The 20,759-nt window shown below is 31.8% G+C and overlaps 1 protein-coding gene and 1 long non-coding RNA gene across 2 annotated transcripts; both read right to left on the bottom strand.

Moving 5' to 3' along the window:
- Positions 10,373 to 12,627, bottom strand: LOC109334082. Its single transcript, XR_002106057.1, has 3 exons — positions 12,500 to 12,627; positions 11,139 to 11,271; positions 10,373 to 10,588 (listed from the first exon to the last, which is right to left on the bottom strand). It is a non-coding gene; the product is annotated as an uncharacterized LOC109334082 (long non-coding RNA).
- Positions 14,727 to 19,755, bottom strand: LOC109334860 (protein NAR1-like). Its single transcript, XM_019570846.1, has 11 exons — positions 19,352 to 19,755; positions 18,979 to 19,049; positions 17,934 to 18,087; positions 17,629 to 17,815; positions 17,250 to 17,376; positions 16,865 to 17,042; positions 16,721 to 16,770; positions 16,469 to 16,640; positions 15,948 to 16,074; positions 15,734 to 15,825; positions 14,727 to 15,278 (listed from the first exon to the last, which is right to left on the bottom strand). The coding sequence occupies exons 1-11, from the start codon at positions 19,478 to 19,480 to the stop codon at positions 15,126 to 15,128; spliced, it is 1,440 nt and encodes a 479-aa protein (XP_019426391.1). The 5' UTR covers positions 19,481 to 19,755; the 3' UTR covers positions 14,727 to 15,125.

Genomic DNA, 20,759 nt, shown 5'->3' with positions numbered 1-20,759 from the left:
ATATATATATATATATATATATATATTACAAAATATATAAACATACACTTAAACTTAAAATTTTGTTGGGTATCTATATATATTGTTATGTGCAAATAATATGAGTATAGATAAGTACTATTCATGATTGTTATGTTATGTTGTTATTGTGATCATAGTCCTCATCATCATTTCATTGTTTTAGATTTAGAGCTTGGAAGATCTCTTCTTTTGGTTTTTGTTTGTTAGTTGATAGTTTCCCAAAATAGTTTGTTGTTAAGTTTGTTATTAGGAAACTTTCATTTTTAGTTTATTTTCTATTTTTGACCGTTGGTTTGTTATTCACCAACTGTGTCTTTTCTTGTATAAATTAGGCCTTTTGTTCAAGCCTTAATCAATAACAATAATGAAGTATTCTTTAAATTGCAATATGGTATCAGAGCTCTCAATCCGAGAGCTCTGCTGCGCATACTTACTCTGCTTCTTCAAAATTTGAAGAATGTCATTCTCCTCATTCTAATTCACTTGTTCCAGATTCAGTGCAAAACATAACCCACTAATAGTTGCAATCAAATCACCATAGAAAAACCAGTGTCAAGGTTTAATCTTCTTCATATTCTCTTTAAAGATTTTTTTGTTCTGATTAAACACTTTCTTTCGTTTTCTTCTAGAACACCATGGCAAATTCTGGTATTGATGAATCACAAGGTAACTTCTCCATTCCTTTCCTTAATGTCGATCCAAAAAATCCTATCAATGCATACTACCTACATCTAGGGGAGAACCCTGGTGCCATTCTAGTATCACCACCATTAGAAGGTGGGAATTACCACTCATGGAGTAAAGCCATGAGAAGAGCTTTATCATCTAAGAACAAGCTTAAATTCATTGATGGCTCCATAAGAGTACCTTCCCTTACTGATCTTCACTATGATATTTGGGAAAGATGCAGCAATATGGTTGTGTCATGGATCACTAGATCCCTTTCCCCCCAAATTGTTGAAAGTACTGTCTATATTGATAGTGTGCAAGATCTATGGAAAGATCTAAGAGAAAGGTTTTCGAAAGGCAATCACTTTAAAATGTCCAATCTTCTTCAAGAAGTCCAATCCATCAAGCAAGGAGAATGAGATGTGTCAGGATACTTCACTATTCTGAAAATCATTTGGGAAGAATTAGAATCCTTGAGGGCTAAACCTTCTTGAATTTGTGAAATACAATGCAAATGCAACCTAGTTAAAAGCATCAAGGATCACAGAGAATCAGCATATGTGATATGTTTTCTAAAGGGATTGAATGACCAGTTTCAAACCACCAAGTCTCAAATCTTATTGATGGAACCTTTACCTTCCATCAACAAGGTATTCTCTTTAGTTACCCAGGCTGAGGCTCACTTAGACACTATGCAGAATAATGAAACAAAGATCTTATCCAATAGAAGGGACAATGAGAATTGGAGGACTACCATAGGAAAGGACAATGTAATAATCCAAAGAAGTCAAGATGATGCTTGGAAAACTACAAGTGGCAGAAGCAGTAATTCATACCAAAAAGGCAGAGGAAGGTTGGGAGGAAGATGATACAACAAAATATTTTCATCCACAAGAATTTGTACCTACTGCAATAAAGGAGGTCACACCATAGACACATGCTATCACAAGCATGGATTTCCTCTCAATTACACCAAGATTAAAGAGAATGAAGGTGCCTTGAACAATTTGATAGAAACCAAACAATTGGAGAATGCTAAACAGCAACCGATGCTGCAGTTCAATCCATAACAATATGCTCAATTCAATAATCTCCTACAGCAAGTAGAGGTGAATTCGAAAAATAAGGGTCAACACAATGTTAACCAGTTTAGCCACAAAACCACATAAGGAAGCACTACACAAACCGATGATTCCAATCATATATCAGGTAACACCTCCTCTTGGATTCTAGATAGTGGAGCCACTGACCATGTAAGTCATTTCATCTCTAATTTTGACATATTGAGACCTATTAAGCATGTAAGAATTAAGCTTCCAAATGGATCATCCCTTATTGCTAAATAATCAGGAACAATTACACTATCTGCACAACTTACTCTGCATAATGTCCTGTTTTTACCTGACTTTCAATACAACTTAATATCTATACATAAACTTACAAGATCACTAAATTGCAGATTGATCTTTGATAGTTCTCATTTCTTTATTCAGGATATGATTACCATGAAGATGATTGGACATGTTGAAGCATTGAATGACTTATATACACTCAAAACAACATTTAAGTCATCTAAACAAGTCTTATGCAATGTAAACAGAATAATTGCAAACAATAGCAAGAATGCCAACTTTGATTTATGGCATTCAAGACTTGGACACCCTTCTAATAATGTTCTGCACACTATTTCTAAGCAATTCCCTTTTGTTAAATATGATTCATCTTTGATCTGTGATTTCTATTATATGGCAAAACTTCCCTTTTCAAAAGGTACTCATGATACTAAGTCACCTTTTGATCTTGTCCACATGGACATATGGGGACCTTTTGGTGTTCCCTCTATACATGGCCATAAATATTTCTTGACTATTATTGATGACTTTAGTAGACATACATGGCTTCTTCTAATGCAATCTAAGGCTGAAACTAGGCATCTTGTTCATAGCTTTATTCAATTTGTTCGAACTCAATTCAACAAGATGATTAAAGTCATAAGGACTAATAATGGGGCAAAATTTAATATAGCTGTCACTTATCAAGATTTAGGAATCTTGCATCAAACTAGTTGTGTTGAAACTCCACAACAAAGTTTTGTTGTGGAAAGAAAGCATAGGCACTTGCTAAATGTAACTAGATCAATTTTATTTCAGTCTCAATTACCCACCACCTTTTGGGCATATGCTGTTAGACATGCTAATTTTCTCATTAATAGGTTGCCTAGCCATGTCCTGGAAAACAAATCCCCCTTTAACTTGTTATACAATAAGGAACCTGACCTCAATGAATTAAAGGTCTTCGGCAGCCTTTGTTTTGCTTACACCCTTAGCAACTATAGGACAAAACTAGACTCTAGAGCAAACATGTGCATATTTTTAGGATACAAAACTGGGACTAAAGGGTACTTACTCCTAGATATCAGTACAAGGGCCATTTTTATGTCTAGGCATGTCACTTTGCATGAGCAGGTCTTCCTATATGCCAATGCTTTCACTGATCATCAGCAATTTGACCCTATACTCCCTATTGAGTCAAACCTTGAATTTCTTCTCTATGATGACCATACCAATGCTTTACCAACAACCTGTCCACCAAATCTTCCATCCATACCAGACAACACTGAATCTCCTCTAGCCACCCTTACACATAACCATACACCTCACTCTCCCATTGAATCCATCCTTGAACCTCGAAGATCTAATAGGATTAGACACCCCTCTCCCTACTTACAAGATTTCCACCATAACATTCTCAGCCATACTACTCTTCTTAACACATTAAGTATCAAACATCCTTTGTCCACTGTTTTATCCTACCATTCATTATCTCTCATGTCTCTTCAACATGCTCTTTCCATTACCATTACAGCAGAACCCAAAACATATAAACAAGCCATCTTGTCTTCCCATTGGATTGAAGTTATGCAACATGAGCTCAATGCCCTTGAACTCAATAACACTTGGTCCATAGTTGACCTTCCTCCTGATAAGGTTCCTATAGGAACCAAATGGGTTTATAAAATCAAATATAACTCAGATGGAAGCATTGAAACGTATAAGGCTCGTTTTGTAGCCGAAGGGTATACTCAAACTGAAGGTATAGATTTTTTTGATACATTTGCACCTGTTGTAAAACTAACAACTGTCAGGTTAGTTCTTGCTCTTACTTCTGCTCAAAATTGGACTCTCCAACAGCTTGATATCAACAATGCTTTCCTTCATGGAGAGCTTGATGAAGAGGTATACATGTTGATTCCTCCTGGAGTCATTGGTTACGAACCAAACCAAGTTTGTAAGCTTCACAAATCAATTTATGGTTTGAAGCAAGCTAGTAGGCAATGGTATTCCAAATTATCTTCCACTTTATTTTCTCTTGGTTATAAACAATCACAACATGGTCATTCTCTCTTTATAAAAACTGTTGATTCCAAGTTCACCATACTTCTCATTTATGTTGATGACTTGATCTTAGCTGGTACAGATCAAACTAAAATTCACTTTGTCAAGGCTCACCTACATGCCATGTTCAAAATCAAGGATTTGGGCCCCCTCAAATACTTTCTAGGCCTCGAAATTTCCAGATCTACCAAAGGAATTATCCTCTCACAAAGGAAATATGCACTGGATATTCTGCAAGACACAAGTTTTCTTTCATCAAAACCTCTTCCTACCTCGATGGTCAGAACTTCCAAACTTCACCAACAAGATGGTTCCCCCTTTCCTGATGCAGCATTGTATAGGAGACTTGTAGGAAGACTCCTTTACCTCACCAACACCAGACCTGATTTAAGATTTGTTGTGCAACAGTTAAGCCAATTCATGGCTTCTCCAACCTCTACTCATTACAAAGCATTAACCAGAGTTCTTCGATACATCAAATCTGCCCATGGTCAAGGATTGTTCTATCCTTCTTCCTCTTCTCTACAATACAAAGCCTTCTCAGATTCAGATTGGGGCGCATGTATAGATACCAGGAAATCCATCTCTGGTTATTGCGTCTTTCTTGGCAATGCTCTTATATCATGGAAATCTAAAAAGCAACAAACAGTGGCACGATCCTCATCTGAGGCAGAATATAGAGCATTGGCTGCTACATCATGTGAACTACAGTGGCTGACATATCTTATCCAATATATTCCTATTTCATTCAAAACCCCTTCTCTCCTTTACTGTGATAACTCATCAGCTTGCCACATTGCCTCCAACAATCTCTTCCATGAGAGAACCAAACACATTGAGATTGATTTCCATGTTGTGAGAGAGAAACTTCAAAACAACCTTTTCCATCTTCTACCTATTCAATCCTCTGAACAATATGCTGACATTTTTACTAAGCCATTAGATCCTCAACCATTTCATTACTTGCTTTCCAACCTGGGCATCATTGACATATATTCTCCAGCTTGAAGGGGGCTATTGTGATCGTAGTCCTCATCATCATTCCATTGTTTTAGATTTAGAGCTTGGAAGATCTCTTCTTTTTGGGTTTTGTTTGTTAATTGATAGTTTCCCAAAATAGTTTGTTGTTAAGTTTGTTATTAGGAAACTTTCCTTTTTAGTTTATTTTCTGTTTTTGACCGTTGGTTTGTTATTCACCAACTATGTCTTTTCTTGTATAAATTAGGCATTTTGTTCAAGCCTTAATCAATAACAATAATGAAGTATTCTTTCAATTGCAATAGCTGTCATACCTAATTTAGACTGCTCTCATGTTGTAATCCGCTTGAGGTCACAAGTCTCAATTTGGATATAATTTGGAAATAAAGTTTTGAAACTAATCCTTTATTTTTAAATAGGTTGGGGAATAGATATAATTCACATGCATTATTTATATTTCCACCTTCTTGTTAATATAAGAGAAATTTTCTATACCAACTATATAGGTTATTATTTTTGTCACTAGTAACAAAAAACCAACTCATTCAATTAAAGATTATGATAACTTTTTTTTTGTTAAATTTATGTTGTTAACGATATGACATTTTATATTGATAAGCTTGGCTTGATCGTTTCATAAAATTTTAAATTTTTAATCTTACTCACATTTCAACTTCTAATACATTGTTAGGAGTCCCATATTAAGTATAATAACAAACTCAATGTGGTACTTAAGCCATGAAGCTCTCCCACCTAATAGACTAGTCTTTTGGGCTGAGCTCTCCTCATGTACTTAAGTCCTAACAATTGATGCTTTCATTGAGAGTTGTGTCACGAAAAGGACTACCTATAGGTTGGATTAAGGTGTATTATCGAATACTGAAAGGTGAGTGAAAGCCGCCAAAAGAGAAAGTGCTACCATCAGGTCAATGCCGATAGAGTAAAAGCCATTGTGGACGTCGACCCTTAAAAAGGGCAACAATGTTAGGAGTCATACATTGAGTAGAATAGCAAACTCAATGTGGTACTTAAGCCATGAGACTCTCTCACCTAATAGACTAGTCTTTTGGGTTGAGCTATCTTCATATGCTTAAGTCCTAACATATATATGTGAAATAGAGTCAAAAATATATAAGATATATTTATTAAGGATTGTCTCGAGTCAATAGGGTGTAAGTGGTTCCGGTTTAAACCGTGAAACCGATGGAACCGAACTGAACCAAATCGAACCAAACCGCAAAATGTGGTTCTCTTCATATGCTTAAGTCCTAACATACATATGTGAAATAGAGTAAAAAATATATAAGATATATTTATTAAGGATTGTCTCGAGTCAATAGGGTGTAAGCGGTTCCGGTTTAAACCGTGAAACCGATGGAACCGAACTGAACCAAACCGAACAAAACCGCAAAATGTGGTTCTATTCGGTTTCACGATTCGGTTCGGTTATTTTTTTAAGGAACCATTTATGTTCGGTTTATGGTTTTAGAAATTTAGGACTCGTTGGAACCGAACCGCATAATTTAGGACTCGTTGGACTCGTTGGAATGATGTTTTATTGTTATTTAAATTCTTCAACCAATTTTGTGGCTTAAATTATCAACTTTGTGTGAATTGTAATATTAAATATGTAACTAAATTGTTATTATGTTAGTATTATATATGTTATTCTTCACTAAATTGTTCTCGAATGTCTTGACGATTTGGAATATATCTTCCAGCTTTTGTGGTATTGAGTTTGAAACTAACATAATACTATATATTATTATATGTGTTACTAATTGTGAATTGTAAGATTATATATGCAACTATTATTATATTTTACTAAAATATATATGTTACTAATAGATATATAAGTTATGAATTGTGGATTGTATTATTATATGTGTGATAATTCGTTTTTCTATCCATAAATTACATAATAGTTATATATTTTACTACCAAACCATTATGAGTTTCATTTTTTTTACTCATCTTTAAATGATTTATAATTTTGATAATAATAGTAGTGGTTTTTCCTTTTATGGACAAACAAAATCTCTTATAAGACATTTTGAATTTTCAATTGATTGAAGATTTTTTATAAGAAAATATTTGGAAAAACCATTGAACCGAACCGAACAATATGTTTGTGTTCGGTTCAGTCACTAAAATACACCAAAAACCGAACCTTACCGAATTTTTCAACCCTAGAGTCATACATATATGTATATATACATATATGTATGTATACATACATGTATATATAAAGATAAATGATACCTTTTTAAAACATATAAAATTTTAATGAGAATAAAGTATTTTTTAATATTGGGGATAAGTTATCTTATCCTACTACTATAATAATGACATGTGTCTCATTTAACCATTTTCTATAAAATATTTCTAAACAGTAAATATATAGGACATGTGTCATGATTATACTGACGGGAGAAAATAACTTATCTTCTTGTCTGAAAAGATACTTTATTCCCAATTTTGATATACATAATTATATATTATATCATATAATAGTATACAAATTATATCAATATAAAACTTATAAAATATTTTAATATATATATATATATATATATAATTTTTTGTTGTTGGAATAATAATAGGGTAGATTACATATACACTCATTATTTGAATCTTGCATACGTGTTTAGTAGAGAAAAGATCGAGAATGATGATTATTTATACAAGTATAAATATATATATATATATATATATATATATATAATCGAGCAAATTCATCAATCTAAGAAGTCAAATTGTACTTGAAAGAACTTGGCTCTTTTATATAACGAATTCAAGTTTTAGTTAAATTCAACTCGTTTGGTTTATAAACCAAATTTATCAAGCTAAATAATAAGTTTTGTTTCTAACAAATATCAAATTAGTTTGGTTCATTGTGAAAGGAAATGGTACTTAACCCTCTGGAGCCATTACTCATTGGAGAAGCTGAAGGACTTATGCTTAAAGCAAAGAGAAGAAATCAAGTCATCTAGGAGTCTAATGTTGGTGGAGGATATTATGAGTAGGAGTGATATATGGATGAATTTGGATCATAATAGATAGATAAAAAATCATTCATCAATCTATATAAATTTATTTAAATTATATTTTAAATTATTCAATCTATCTATATCCAAACTTATATTAATATTTTCAATCCATCAAACCGATTTGTGAATCCATTTTAATAGATTGGACGGATGCATATTTAATCAATTTAATTTTTTGTTTTAATTAGAACTAAACACATTTTTGAAGAAAACCACTCTTTGAAAAACCACTCTTTTATTAAAGCATTTTTTAAGAACACTTTTGAAAATCATTTTTTTTAAATCACTTATTTTTTTGGAAAAAATACTTTAATAAAAAAGAAGTAAAGGCAAAAACCATGAGAGGAAAAAGTATTTAAATTATGTTTTTACATGTTACTTTAAAAAATCAAAGGTCAACCTTGGCCTAATAGTATGGTTGCTTGCTGTGACCTGAAGGTCATGATCAAATTCTATATAGTTTTTTTTTGCTTGCTAGTGTACATACATCTATCTTTCTTATACCCTACTAGATAAAATCCTCATTCACTAAGTTTTTTACTTTAAAAATGGAACCTATGTTCTTAGCTCAATTAGAATTGTTGAAGAATGTGATATGACTATGTATTGCAATCTGATATTAAATATAAAACAATAATTCCTATTTCTAGTTAGGCTGAGAAATTTAAGAGATCAAGAAATAACTTGGAAGATTGATTTCTCAATTAGATGACTAATTTGATTCCATAATATACTCTAAGAATCAATTAGTAATTCAAACTATTAGATTTCTATAAAATTGAGGGTTAGGATTGGGAGTAAGTTTAAATGTTCTCTCTCTTCACCAATAAAACATTAGTGTAAGACAAAAATGCTTATTATGAGAGATAACCACACATCCTGAAAGATATTAGTTAAATATGCTACCTCTCAAGCTAGCTTGTTACAATTAAATGCATCAAAAAGAAAATAAACTGAAAATATATATGGAAAAAGGAATTGATCAGGTTTTGAACAATGGTGATCACGAGAGAAGTGTTTGCCACTTAGGCATTGCTAAAGGACACACATAAAAGCATATCAAACGTTTGAAAGGGGATATTGTGATAGGCAAAGATGAATAAATAACAAAACTTAATATGAATTTGAAACTGATGAAATAATAAATATATCAGTTCCATAAATTCTACACAACCAAAAGGAGAAATATCTTAATTTTTTCTTCATTTGCTTGAGAGGTCAAGGCCTGTAAGTTTATCAACAAGGCATTGATTTGATCTGATAGTGTAAGACTTTGTTAAATCCTCAGAAAAAACCAAAATGTCAATAATTCTTTTCTTGAGAACGACACTTATCAGAATAGACAACTACACACTTCAAAAGACATAAAGACACACACTTGATAGTACCAAAAAAAACCATCCACTATAACCTAAACTTGTATAAAAAGAATTTTATACTGTGAGCCATTGAAAAATATGACCTTAAATCTTTCTTAAGCAACTCTATCATCTGACAAATATTTCCACTTAACAATCCACATATGAATTCAGCTCTGGGGACTCTTCTGAAGACCTATTACCCAAGGATCTAAATCCTTCCTTAACATCCTAAAAGCCAAGTCAATATAAAGGGTAACTAAACCTCAGCAATGTTGTGATTTTGGTAATCTTTCTAATCAATTATCTGAGGGTGTGGGCTCTGGCTCTATGCATGATGAAAGATTATCTAAGGATGATGGTAAAGTATATCCTGAGATTGATTTCAGCTCTTATGATGGCAAGTTTTCTAAGATCTAATGAAAGCAAATTAGCATATGGAAGTGGAATGAACCATAAATATTAATGACATTCCATGTTCCTGTTGACATTTCTTATTGTCCTTACTTTCTTTTGTTATCTTTCGACTATCCCTCACTCTACAGATACTTTCAGTTTTTTACCTTTGACCTAATACTTGGAAGATCGAGTAGAACTTTAAATCATTAGACCAACGTCTTATTCATATTTCAATTTTGTTAGTATGCATGTCTGTTTCAGTTTTTGTTAGCATAATGGCAAAAAAGAAACGCATCTAATTAGTCTATGATATTAATTTTGGCCACAAATACTGATCAAATGTTTCATGGGTCTAGCCTCTGTACTATTATGTATGAGGCCTTTTTAGAATTTGACCATTTGCGAATATTAGTTATCCTAAGAAATTAGCAGGTTTCTCTTCAATATATGACCATAAATTGTGGGTTCAAGTAACAAGTGAATGAAAATAAAACAAAAAATGAGAAAAAAGAAGGAACAAAACATTATCCAAATATTTATTCATTAGTAAAGCAAAGTTGTTCCCATTTCACTCTTTATCAACATATTGTTGATACAAAATGAGCTAAGATAATTTCAAGTATATAATTGTCATAATTTTCACTTTCTAGAGATTCACCATTTCCTACAGCTTATACAATCCTGCGAGTTGTACCATTCTTAATGATCTGAAACAAAGCTGCAAACAAACAAAAAGAGTCACATATCTTTCAAAAATCTGATGCAAACAATTTAAATTTTAGTCGAATACATCGATCAAAGTCATAGTTTCATTAGGTGAATCAATATGGATCGAACTGATGCCATAATACTCACACGGTACACGATATTCTTAATTACTTGAACGGAATCACATTAACACAAGAAAAACCCATTGGAGAGAAGGTACAATTTGGGAACTACAATCTTGAGAAGCTCATTTAGTTCAATATCACATGTTTATATGGATAAACTAATAGAAAACTTGTAAGTTAAAGAAGATGGGAACATGAATAAGAGGTTAGAACACAACCATGTAATCCTTTTAGATATATATATGGATTTAATGATTAAACTAGTTGATTTTTTACCTTAAAATTGTACAACAATATAAGCATGTTATATTAACTATATAACATGATGCCTCAGAAACAACTATACGATCTCGAACAATGCCAACGATGTCATGATGTCTTATCATAAATTGTAAAGAAAAGCAAGGTAAGAAATAGGGAGAAAAAGGAACATACATGATCCAAGGACTACAAAGACAAAGAAAGCAAGTAGAAGGAGTCCCACAGGGTACCCTTTCTTGGAACTTTTCTTCAAAGCACTCCTCTCAAACCTTGCAACTTTCCTATCTGCTACACGCCTTGAAGTAGTCTATCAAATCCAACAAATCATAATCAACAACAACCATTGATGAAACATCACAGGTGACATAGAAGAGAATGCATAACCAATAGTCACATAACCATTAACCAAGGCACAATTTTACGAATAAGGATCTCTATGGAGAGACAAGTGATAAATAAATATTATTATATATTGACTTTTGTGTTTATGGGTGGTACTTGCCTCTCCATTAATGGAGAGGATTCTTACTCCAATTTTACACTATAAACTAAGGAAGCTATTCACTTACTCTTAAACTTATTTGAATTAGTTAGTAAATCTAAATCATTAGATATTCATAGAATTGATGATTAGGATGGAGAATAAATTTTAAAAAGTCGTTCCACTATAATAATAATAATAATAATAATAATAATAATAATAATAATAATAGGAAATACAGTGTGGATCAATGATTAATTGGGTCATAATGTGCGATTGTGAATTGAGTTTAGAAGGAAAATATAAAACTTGATAATCATCTTTAGATATATTTCATTTCATGAATATCAAGCTTTTATTTATGTTCACTCCCTCCAAGGATCCAACTCGGAAACGTTTCCGCATTAAGTTGTAAACACTATCACTGAACAAATTAGCTGCATAAACAATCATCAAAACATAAACCTGGTCCTGTGTTTGGGAAAATGTAGATTAAATCATAAATGATAGAGATTAAAAGTTATTTAATTGAAAAAAATCACAAAACCACATAAAACAAAAAAATCAAAGTCATTTGCCAACTTAAAAAGAGCCATATGCACCATCGACACAAGAGTATAAACAAAAAAAACACTTTCTTTTTTCTTCTTTTTTGATGAAAATTTCATCACTTTCAATTCAAGAGTCATGGATAGACTAGATTCAACTCAGCAGACCAATAAACTAAAATCAACAAATCACAGAAAAACTCCCAAAAAATTCTTCTTTTATTAATAAAATGCAATAACGATTTCATCACAAAAATAATGTAAATTTTAGTTTAGATAATCTGATCACAAAAACAAATATACAAAGCTATGGGATCCAACACCAAAAAATACAACACAATGAGATAAGCTAAAGTGATTTCAGTTACACTCAACAACAACAACAATAACAAAAAAACATCATAGTTACATGCATCAGCATCAAAAGACAAAATTGAACCAAAAATTAAAAGCAAGAATGAATTACAAAATATACAGAACAACATATAAAGAGAGAGAAAATATACCATGATGATAAACAAATTAGAAACCCAAACCTTTGGAGAAAGAGAAAACAACTTTTGTTGTTGTAAAATAATAATTTGTGCTGCTACACCTAGAGTCTCAAAATCAACACTACAACTCTTCCACTATTTTCACTTATATATAAAAAATAGTAAATTCAAGGATTAGGCTGAATTGAAAAAGAGAAATTTTTATGTGTACGTGTTGTAAGGTTATGGCATGAAATATTATTTGTCACATCCTCATAGTGACTAGTGGAATTGACTTTCTACCAACCCCACTTTTTTCCTTTTTGAAAAGCATAATAAATAATTCAGTAAACGTTACGACTCTTTGATGAAAAGTAAATAAATACAATTAATTACAGACGTTAAAATTTGACTCCATCACATACGTTAATTACGTTCTGTTCATGAATGAGTAAATAAATTTAGTAACAATTGATTAATAAATTATTTTGAGTGTAATAAATGTACACTTATAGTATAAATGTACAAACAAAAATTCTTACACGGCTAATATAGGTATCTTTTTCTCAAAAAAATTTCCTTGTCTCAAGTAATTTTTTTTTGGGTAATAACAGTCATGACATAATACCATATACAATTTTAATATATTTGTCTATTTTTAGGTCCATTTGACTATAAGTCCACGACATTCCTATCACATGGATAATAATTAGGTATGTATATAATAAATTTGTCAATATAGTTGATGAGTAAAATTTTGTTATAAAATAATAATAAGAAAATAGATTATATATAATGTCAAACTAATAAAAATATAATATAAAACATTTAATTTTATTTTATCACTAGTGGTAACAGACACTTCGTGCCTTCCAACCCATAGTCATTTTTTACCAAGTATTCAATTTTATATATTTTATTTTGAAGAATTAACTTTTTTGTATTAAGTATACTTTATATTATATTTTTTATTGGCGATACTTTATATTATAACTTTTTGTTTTATTATAACTAGCGTGTTGACATGCACTGTCGTTCAACCCGCTTTCCTATCGTTTGTAATGTATAGTTTGTATTTTATAAATTCAAATATAATTTTTTGCGCTAAATTTACGGTTGAATTTATTCAATTGGTCTAATATTCAATTTTTTAAATACACTTTTAAAATAAGAAGATAATAAGGATAAAATAAGAAAATAATATTATATGTTTTTTTGGTAGAAATAAAAAGATACTGAGGGCAAAATAGGAAAACACAAATTATGATGTGTGGTTATTTTGTGTTTTCCCTTTATTAATAGTATAGATAATACATAATCTTACCTATAAGTTATGTTATGGGTGAGGATTTTTGTAATCCAAATTGTAACAAAAATGATTAAATTTAAAAAAAAATGTATATGCTAACAACATAAGAGTTTTTTTATTCTGTCATTATATCATTCACTTATCATATTTAATTATAATTGATTTTTTTAAAAGTCTAATACAAATAAATGATAATTAATATATTGATTATGTATCAATCTTTACATTGTACATAAATATTATTACTTATAAAAAAATTGTTGTTAGAAAAATTAAAAACTAACGCTTCATTGGGTCAGAAAAGGACACATAAAAGATGGAGGGAAAAATAAATAGTTGCCATATCAGCGATTGAGTATTTAATTATTTTTAAAAGTGATGGATAATTAATAAGTCAAACAAAAATACTAAAAAGGGAAAAGTTATATGATTGAATTCTGTGGGTGTCCTGAATTTGGGTCAACTGTACCACAATGACATTTTTTCTTAGTTAGAAAATATATATTTAAATTTAAAATTTAATAATAAAGTAATTTTCTTAACATGATATGCTTTTTAGACATTTTTTAGACAGAAAATATGCTCTCAATGAGGTAATCAAATGACCTTTATAATACGGATTGAGGATCATCTCAATAGAGGGAATATTTTTTATCTCATCATAAATAATACAAATATCCTAACATGTCTTTACTTTGATAGCATTTCCATTTCCCTATGAAGAGAGTATACTTGCTCTACAAAACCACCCATGTTCTCGTGGTTCTTGTCTCCACAAGCAAAGCTGTAAATTTCCGTGTTTTTAGTGTCAAATATTGGGAGAACAATTACACATTCTGAAAGAGATTATTTCCTTACTCGTATGTGTGAAGTGATATAATAGGTTATACAAAAAAATATCAAACATTGGCTCTTGTATAAAAAATATCAAATATGAATGAAATAAACACAAGAGATAATAGAAAAATTACTTCCATTTCCCAGTTGCTTCATTCAACATTAAAAGTATGTAAAGTGTATCAAACTCCAACAAATCTATCACTATCTACACAAAACACAGCAATGAAGAAATCTTTTATTTATAACCTATCTCCTACAAATAATAGTGGACCCAAAAGAACAATTCTATGTGGCTAAAAGATGACCAAGTATAAATATTTGTGTGATTTTTCCAATCTAAATGGATATTAAGGGCATATATAAACCTAAGAAAAGCTGTCCACTACCAAAATTGGATGAGTTCAAAGAGAAGATTCCAACTGATACCACAAAGTTACCTTAAGAAGCAACTTGGGAAGTTCTTTTTCAACAACCATATTCTGTAAAGAGAAGTTAGAACACAAACTTCTCTCACCAATTCTGAAGCTGAGAAGTAATGCTTTTCTCAACAGGATGGTATTGTGTGTGTAGGAATCTCTGAGCTTTCTCAGAACCAGGCTGCTCAAGCCATTTGTCATATAAGCTGTTTACAATGGGATTATTGAATGGTTCTGCTTCCATGACCTAACATACATAGAAATATTATCATTCACTGCTAAGAATAATTTTTGAACTGTTGAAAGGAGAAAAAAGAGAATATACTCCAGTGAGATCATTCACATTTCAGAAACTAAATGATTTGAAGCAAGAATCAATTAATTTTTGTACAGTAAAAAACAAAATCAAATATAGCCTTCCACAGCCATATCAGAAAAAAACATCATTTTCAATATCCGAAGGTTCGTTCTACAGTAACAATAATGAAGATAATAATGACCCACAATGAATTGCAGTGTGGAGAGACAGGGACAGAAAACATGGTAGACCAGTATATAATGGTCGGCATACAAGAGTGTTGGTCACCAGCACAAGTTAAGATCTACCCATTATCACGAGAACAAATCCGGACATCTTTTTTGTAAGTCTAACTTGTAAAGGAATGCTACTATACCTACCAGCTAATATGAGAGAATACTTACATTTTCCATGTAAACAGTTTCTACTGACTGACTTAATTCTTTTGGAGATTGCCCTGTCTTTGGTTTAATTTGACCTCCACCATTCAAACAACCTGCGCAAAATATGAGTATGATTGTTTAGTACTTAACCGGATTCCTAGACTTTTAAAAGAAAAAATATTCGAAACAAACAAAAGCCTGCAAAGTGAAATTTCCGATGAAGAAAAGACACTACCTGAAGGGCATGCCATGATTTCCAGGAAATGATAATCACATTTACCAATTTTAAGTTTCCGGACAACATTTTGAAGGTTCCGGAAACCATAACAGAGAGCAAACTTCAACACTGTTTCCCCCTCCACCTGCATAGACATTACTGCATGTCATTATATATAAGCAAGGTTCAACAGTCTTCAATTTATGTCAAGAATTACATCACAGGATGGCAGGATGCAGGGAGGGTGGAATCAACAATTATAGCTTCATATACTTGTAGAATGATGGCCTCAAGAAATAGAGGAACTTCTTTTTTGGTATAAATAAAGTGAGAAACTTAATAACTAGTCTACATGTAACTGCCCTTGGAAACTGTTGGAAATTTAGCTCATCTAGAAATGATCTTGAAAATCCACTCCAATTCATCATGCATAAAGATTCAACATTCTATATTTAGATGTTTGCATATCCTGAACTCTGTTAACAACCTTCCGATCCTCGGAAGCATAAAAATAACAGAAATTGTTCACAAGAACTTGCCTCCAGAGTAACTTCCTGGAAATCTGAATTCCTAATATTTCTGAAGTTCAAAGGGCCATCAATCTGTCTTCCAAAAAGTGTTTTAGCAGCATATCGGAAAATAGTTTCTGCATAACCTCCAGAACTTCCTCGGACCCCATAAAGGTAATCTTCTTCATTGATATTTGTCAACCTGAAGGAAGTCACCATATCTAAGTACCAGTTTGATGTACAGAAAAAATTAAACAGTGGAAGAAGTTTTTAATTTCTCACAGTCTATCCAAAGGAGATTCTTCTAAGCTTTTAAAATCAACATCTTTTAACTGTAAAATTGAAACCAAAAATATATTAGTTCACAAACTAGCTAAAAAAGTGAATGAAATCACAAAAATGAGATCGTGCATGGAAACTACTAACCTGAATCAATTCCAAAATCTCTCCAGTTGTCAACACCGAATCTACCTCTGCAATCATATTAACGTCACTCCGACGGTCTTCATCATGGGACTCCAATTGGAAAACAAAGTCATCCCTAGCAGCCTCAAGCTTTTTATCATAACAAGGCATAACGGTGACATGGTAAATCTCTTCTGGCCTGTCAAACAACAACACTAGCATTTATGCACATAACTGGAAATTTTGGCTTCTTACCATTTGCAGCATGCCAAAAAAAGTAGCACAACAATGTCATCATAAATTATAATCATGAGAAGAGATGACCCCATAACAATAATTAAACCTGTGTCCCTCCTTATAATAAAGTAAACAGGATAAATACTACAATTTTGAGTGAACATTCAACCTGAGTCCCATATCTTGGCATAAATAGTGCTTAATGATTGTTCCAATTGTTTGCTGGGGACTCTTTACTTTCGAAATGTTAGGAAGAACAAAGGACCCAAGTTGCTTTTCAGCATAGCATATCCAACCTGAAAAGTAAATGTTCACATCAATAACCAACTGGTTAGCATTTTCCCCTCCTACTTGTCTCCTCACTAAAAACTATTATACTCACTGCAAGTAAATTTTTCTATTATGGCTCCCTCTCCTCACTAAAAACCTTCCTTTTCCTTTCCTTTCCTTCCCCTCATAAATTTTTCTGCCCCCCCCCCCTCCTACTTGTCTCCTCTGATCATAAAATTTGTGCTGATCATAAAAACTATTATGGCTGAACTATATACCTGGGCATGCTGAAGCAATCATGGGTAGGCTTGACTTACTCCTCACATCATCAATTGATTGATTCTGTCTATACCTTGTCATGAATTCCATGCAAGATTCAACAAGTGTTAGGTCTCTACTGCAACTTGTATCAAAAATTGCCTTCACCCCCAGTGATTTAAAAAAACTTGTCAGTTTTTTGAAAACCTGAAATAGCAAAATTGTTACTCAAACCATGAGCAAAAGAAAGATGAAATTTATAGAAATGGGAAACTTATTAAAAAGCAAAAAACCAACTATGAAAGAAAGCAACATTTAGTGTCACCTGAAGCGGAGAAATGCCAAAATGAACTGCAAGTGACGCCCTTGACTGGGGAGAAAGTGACACAATGACAGCATTTCCTTTATTAACATTGGACAGAAACTCATCCAAACTTTGCTTCTCGAGCATAACTGTCTCCGCAGATGTTACACACCCACTGCATTATCATACAAACTTATTATATTTCCATATAGAACTCATACATTGACATTATAAACCAAAAGATTGCAGAACTACAGTGTATTTGGGCGGAGTGTATTTACAGAATTTTTAGCAGTACATTTCTACCCCAGAAATTTATTGGACAGGCTTGTCTTCTTAGCTTCAGATTGGAATTCTAATCATGGGTTTTTTGAGGTATTTTTAGGTTGGACTTGCAAGGAGACTGGATTGCTCTTTTTAAAGTGAAACAATTTGACACTCTCATGATTCCTTAATCCCAGTAGAGCCTAGTTATAAAGATTACCTCCTTCATTTCAAAACGCCTGTTGTGTTTTGATAAAAGTGTAGGGTAGGTACACTGGGTTTAAGAAGTATACAACATGTTTTTCTGTAAACATCTAACACAAAGTGTTAAAAGTCTAACACAAAGTTTTAGAGGTGCCAGTTGGGTTTAGGAGCAAGGTAATTCATCAAATTTCCACACCCAAAAAAATAGGGGTTTTTTCTCCTCACGCAGTACAATTGCTGTTTGATCCCTTGCAAGATTGTCCCAGGCATTAATAGCAGAAAATGTTACTGATTTATCTATTTTACAGCTAATTTTAGATAATATATGCGGTCACAGGTCACATCCTCATAGGTTGAAACTCGATACCACGACTCCATGTACGTACATGCATGTCCCTCTAACATTGAAAGAAACACAATTACAAAGCCTTTGCATGAAAAGACCTTCAAAGGTGAAGTCTTGTTAGAGTCCGCGAATAAGAATCATAATTTCAAATCACTCCACACTCCTAGTTTTTTTCTTTCAGCCTTTCCATTTTCCACAAATCCCCTGTGGCACACACAGAATCTTCAAAGAAAAGAAATAAAAAACACTAACCTGCATGCCAAGCAATCCTTGAGAGAAATTTTAACTGGTTCCGACTTCACTTGCTTGTTGGCAATTACAACCTACAATTACAACAATTAACAACAACAACAATCAAACCTTTATTTCACTAGGTGGGGTCAGCTACATAGACCGAATAACGTCGTAATGTTTTATCATAAACCATGTTCATTGATAGAAGATTGAGCTTTTAAGTCTTTCTTAATTATTTCCCCTATGAAAAAAACCCAATACATAAACCAATGCAATTTTCCTTTGAATTCAACATACCCCAACATCACCATCATAAAATTAAAAACTTTAACATAAATATAGAATAGAAAAAACACAATATAGAGTGTGATAGCTGAATCAATGGAAATACCTCTGGCTTGTGATCAGGTTTTGTAGCGTTTGATTTCAATCCCTTAAGAGATACTATGCATGCTTGAGACGGAGCTATGTAATCGTTGAGATCCCCAATACGAAGTGCAGCTGAGAATTTCTCTGACATATCTTTCTCTATTCGGTTGTGATAAACAATTTCTCTTGAGAAAACAGCGAAGGTAGCAATAACAAGTATCTTATAAAGGGTATCTGAAAAGTATAAAAAGTTAGGGTTTTGGAGAAAATTTGGATAGAGTCACAAAATTGGAGAATAGGTCAAAACAAGAAGAGTTAAGAAGAAGAAGGTGATAGCGTTTGCACGAGGATTCGAATTTGTTTAATGGTTGCAGAAATCAAAGATAAATAGATTGTGATGAGAAGGGTGAATAAGTTAGCTACTTTTAAATTCTCTTTAGAAGTCAATAATCTATAATCTACTAGCTACAACTTCTTTTGTGTACTGTTAAAATATTATTTTTACAAATAAACTAATTCATTTAGGATTTGTAGCTCTTCTTTTCGATAAGTATCATAGAAATCGAAACAACTTTATCATGAGAAGCAATACCTGAAAAAATGTAAATTGTATTGCTTTTGTAAAATTCTTTTCAATTTAGCTATATATAGCTATTATGTTTATTGTTTTAAAAAATATCCTCCCTGTTTGCAAAGGATTATTTAAGTATTATAATTTTTTATAAATATAAATATCTGAAAAGCTGACAAATCAAAATTTACCATCCATAAACTAATAATTGAATTAAAAGTCTTTTTTTGTTATAATATAGTTAATCAACTCCCCGATTAAATGAATTGGTGTTCGGGTGAGGACTCACTCTTCTTATTTAGCTAGATCATGATTAGATTTAAATGTTGTTGGATTTTATTAAGCCTAAGACTTGAGTTGGTACATGGTTAGTCATATTTGTATCTGCATATTCAGTCGTGTATATGATAAAAATAGTAAGACATTTTTATCCAAAATATAATTGATTCACTAATTGTTTCTATGCTATATCTATGCTACTTAATAAAGCCAAAACTTAATATAACTACATTATCATGGTATAATTAGTAATTTCCTATTTTACCCTTAATATCTTATAATTTCTACCAAAAAATCATATAATCCTATGTGTACTTAATGTATAATTTATAGTATCATATTAGTGTTCCTATATTTTCTATCATTAAATCCATTATTCATTAATTTATTATTCATTAATTTCCCAAGTTAGCATGTACCGTGAGGCCATAAAAACTTAAAAAAAAAATTCCAAGTAGTTATATTAGAAGTTAAACTTTTTATTCTATATTTAAACTTTTTGTTTTATATTTACATTGCAGTTACATTAATTTTTTATTATTATTTGTTTTATTTCTTCACATTTTGAAACTCAAGTTGT

The sequence above is a fragment of the Lupinus angustifolius genome, chromosome LG19 (genome assembly GCF_001865875.1).
Source record: "Lupinus angustifolius cultivar Tanjil chromosome LG19, LupAngTanjil_v1.0, whole genome shotgun sequence".
Lineage (NCBI taxonomy): Eukaryota > Viridiplantae > Streptophyta > Magnoliopsida > Fabales > Fabaceae > Lupinus > Lupinus angustifolius.
Note: the sequence above shows the minus strand (reverse complement) of the source record. Positions and strands in the feature narration are given on the sequence as shown.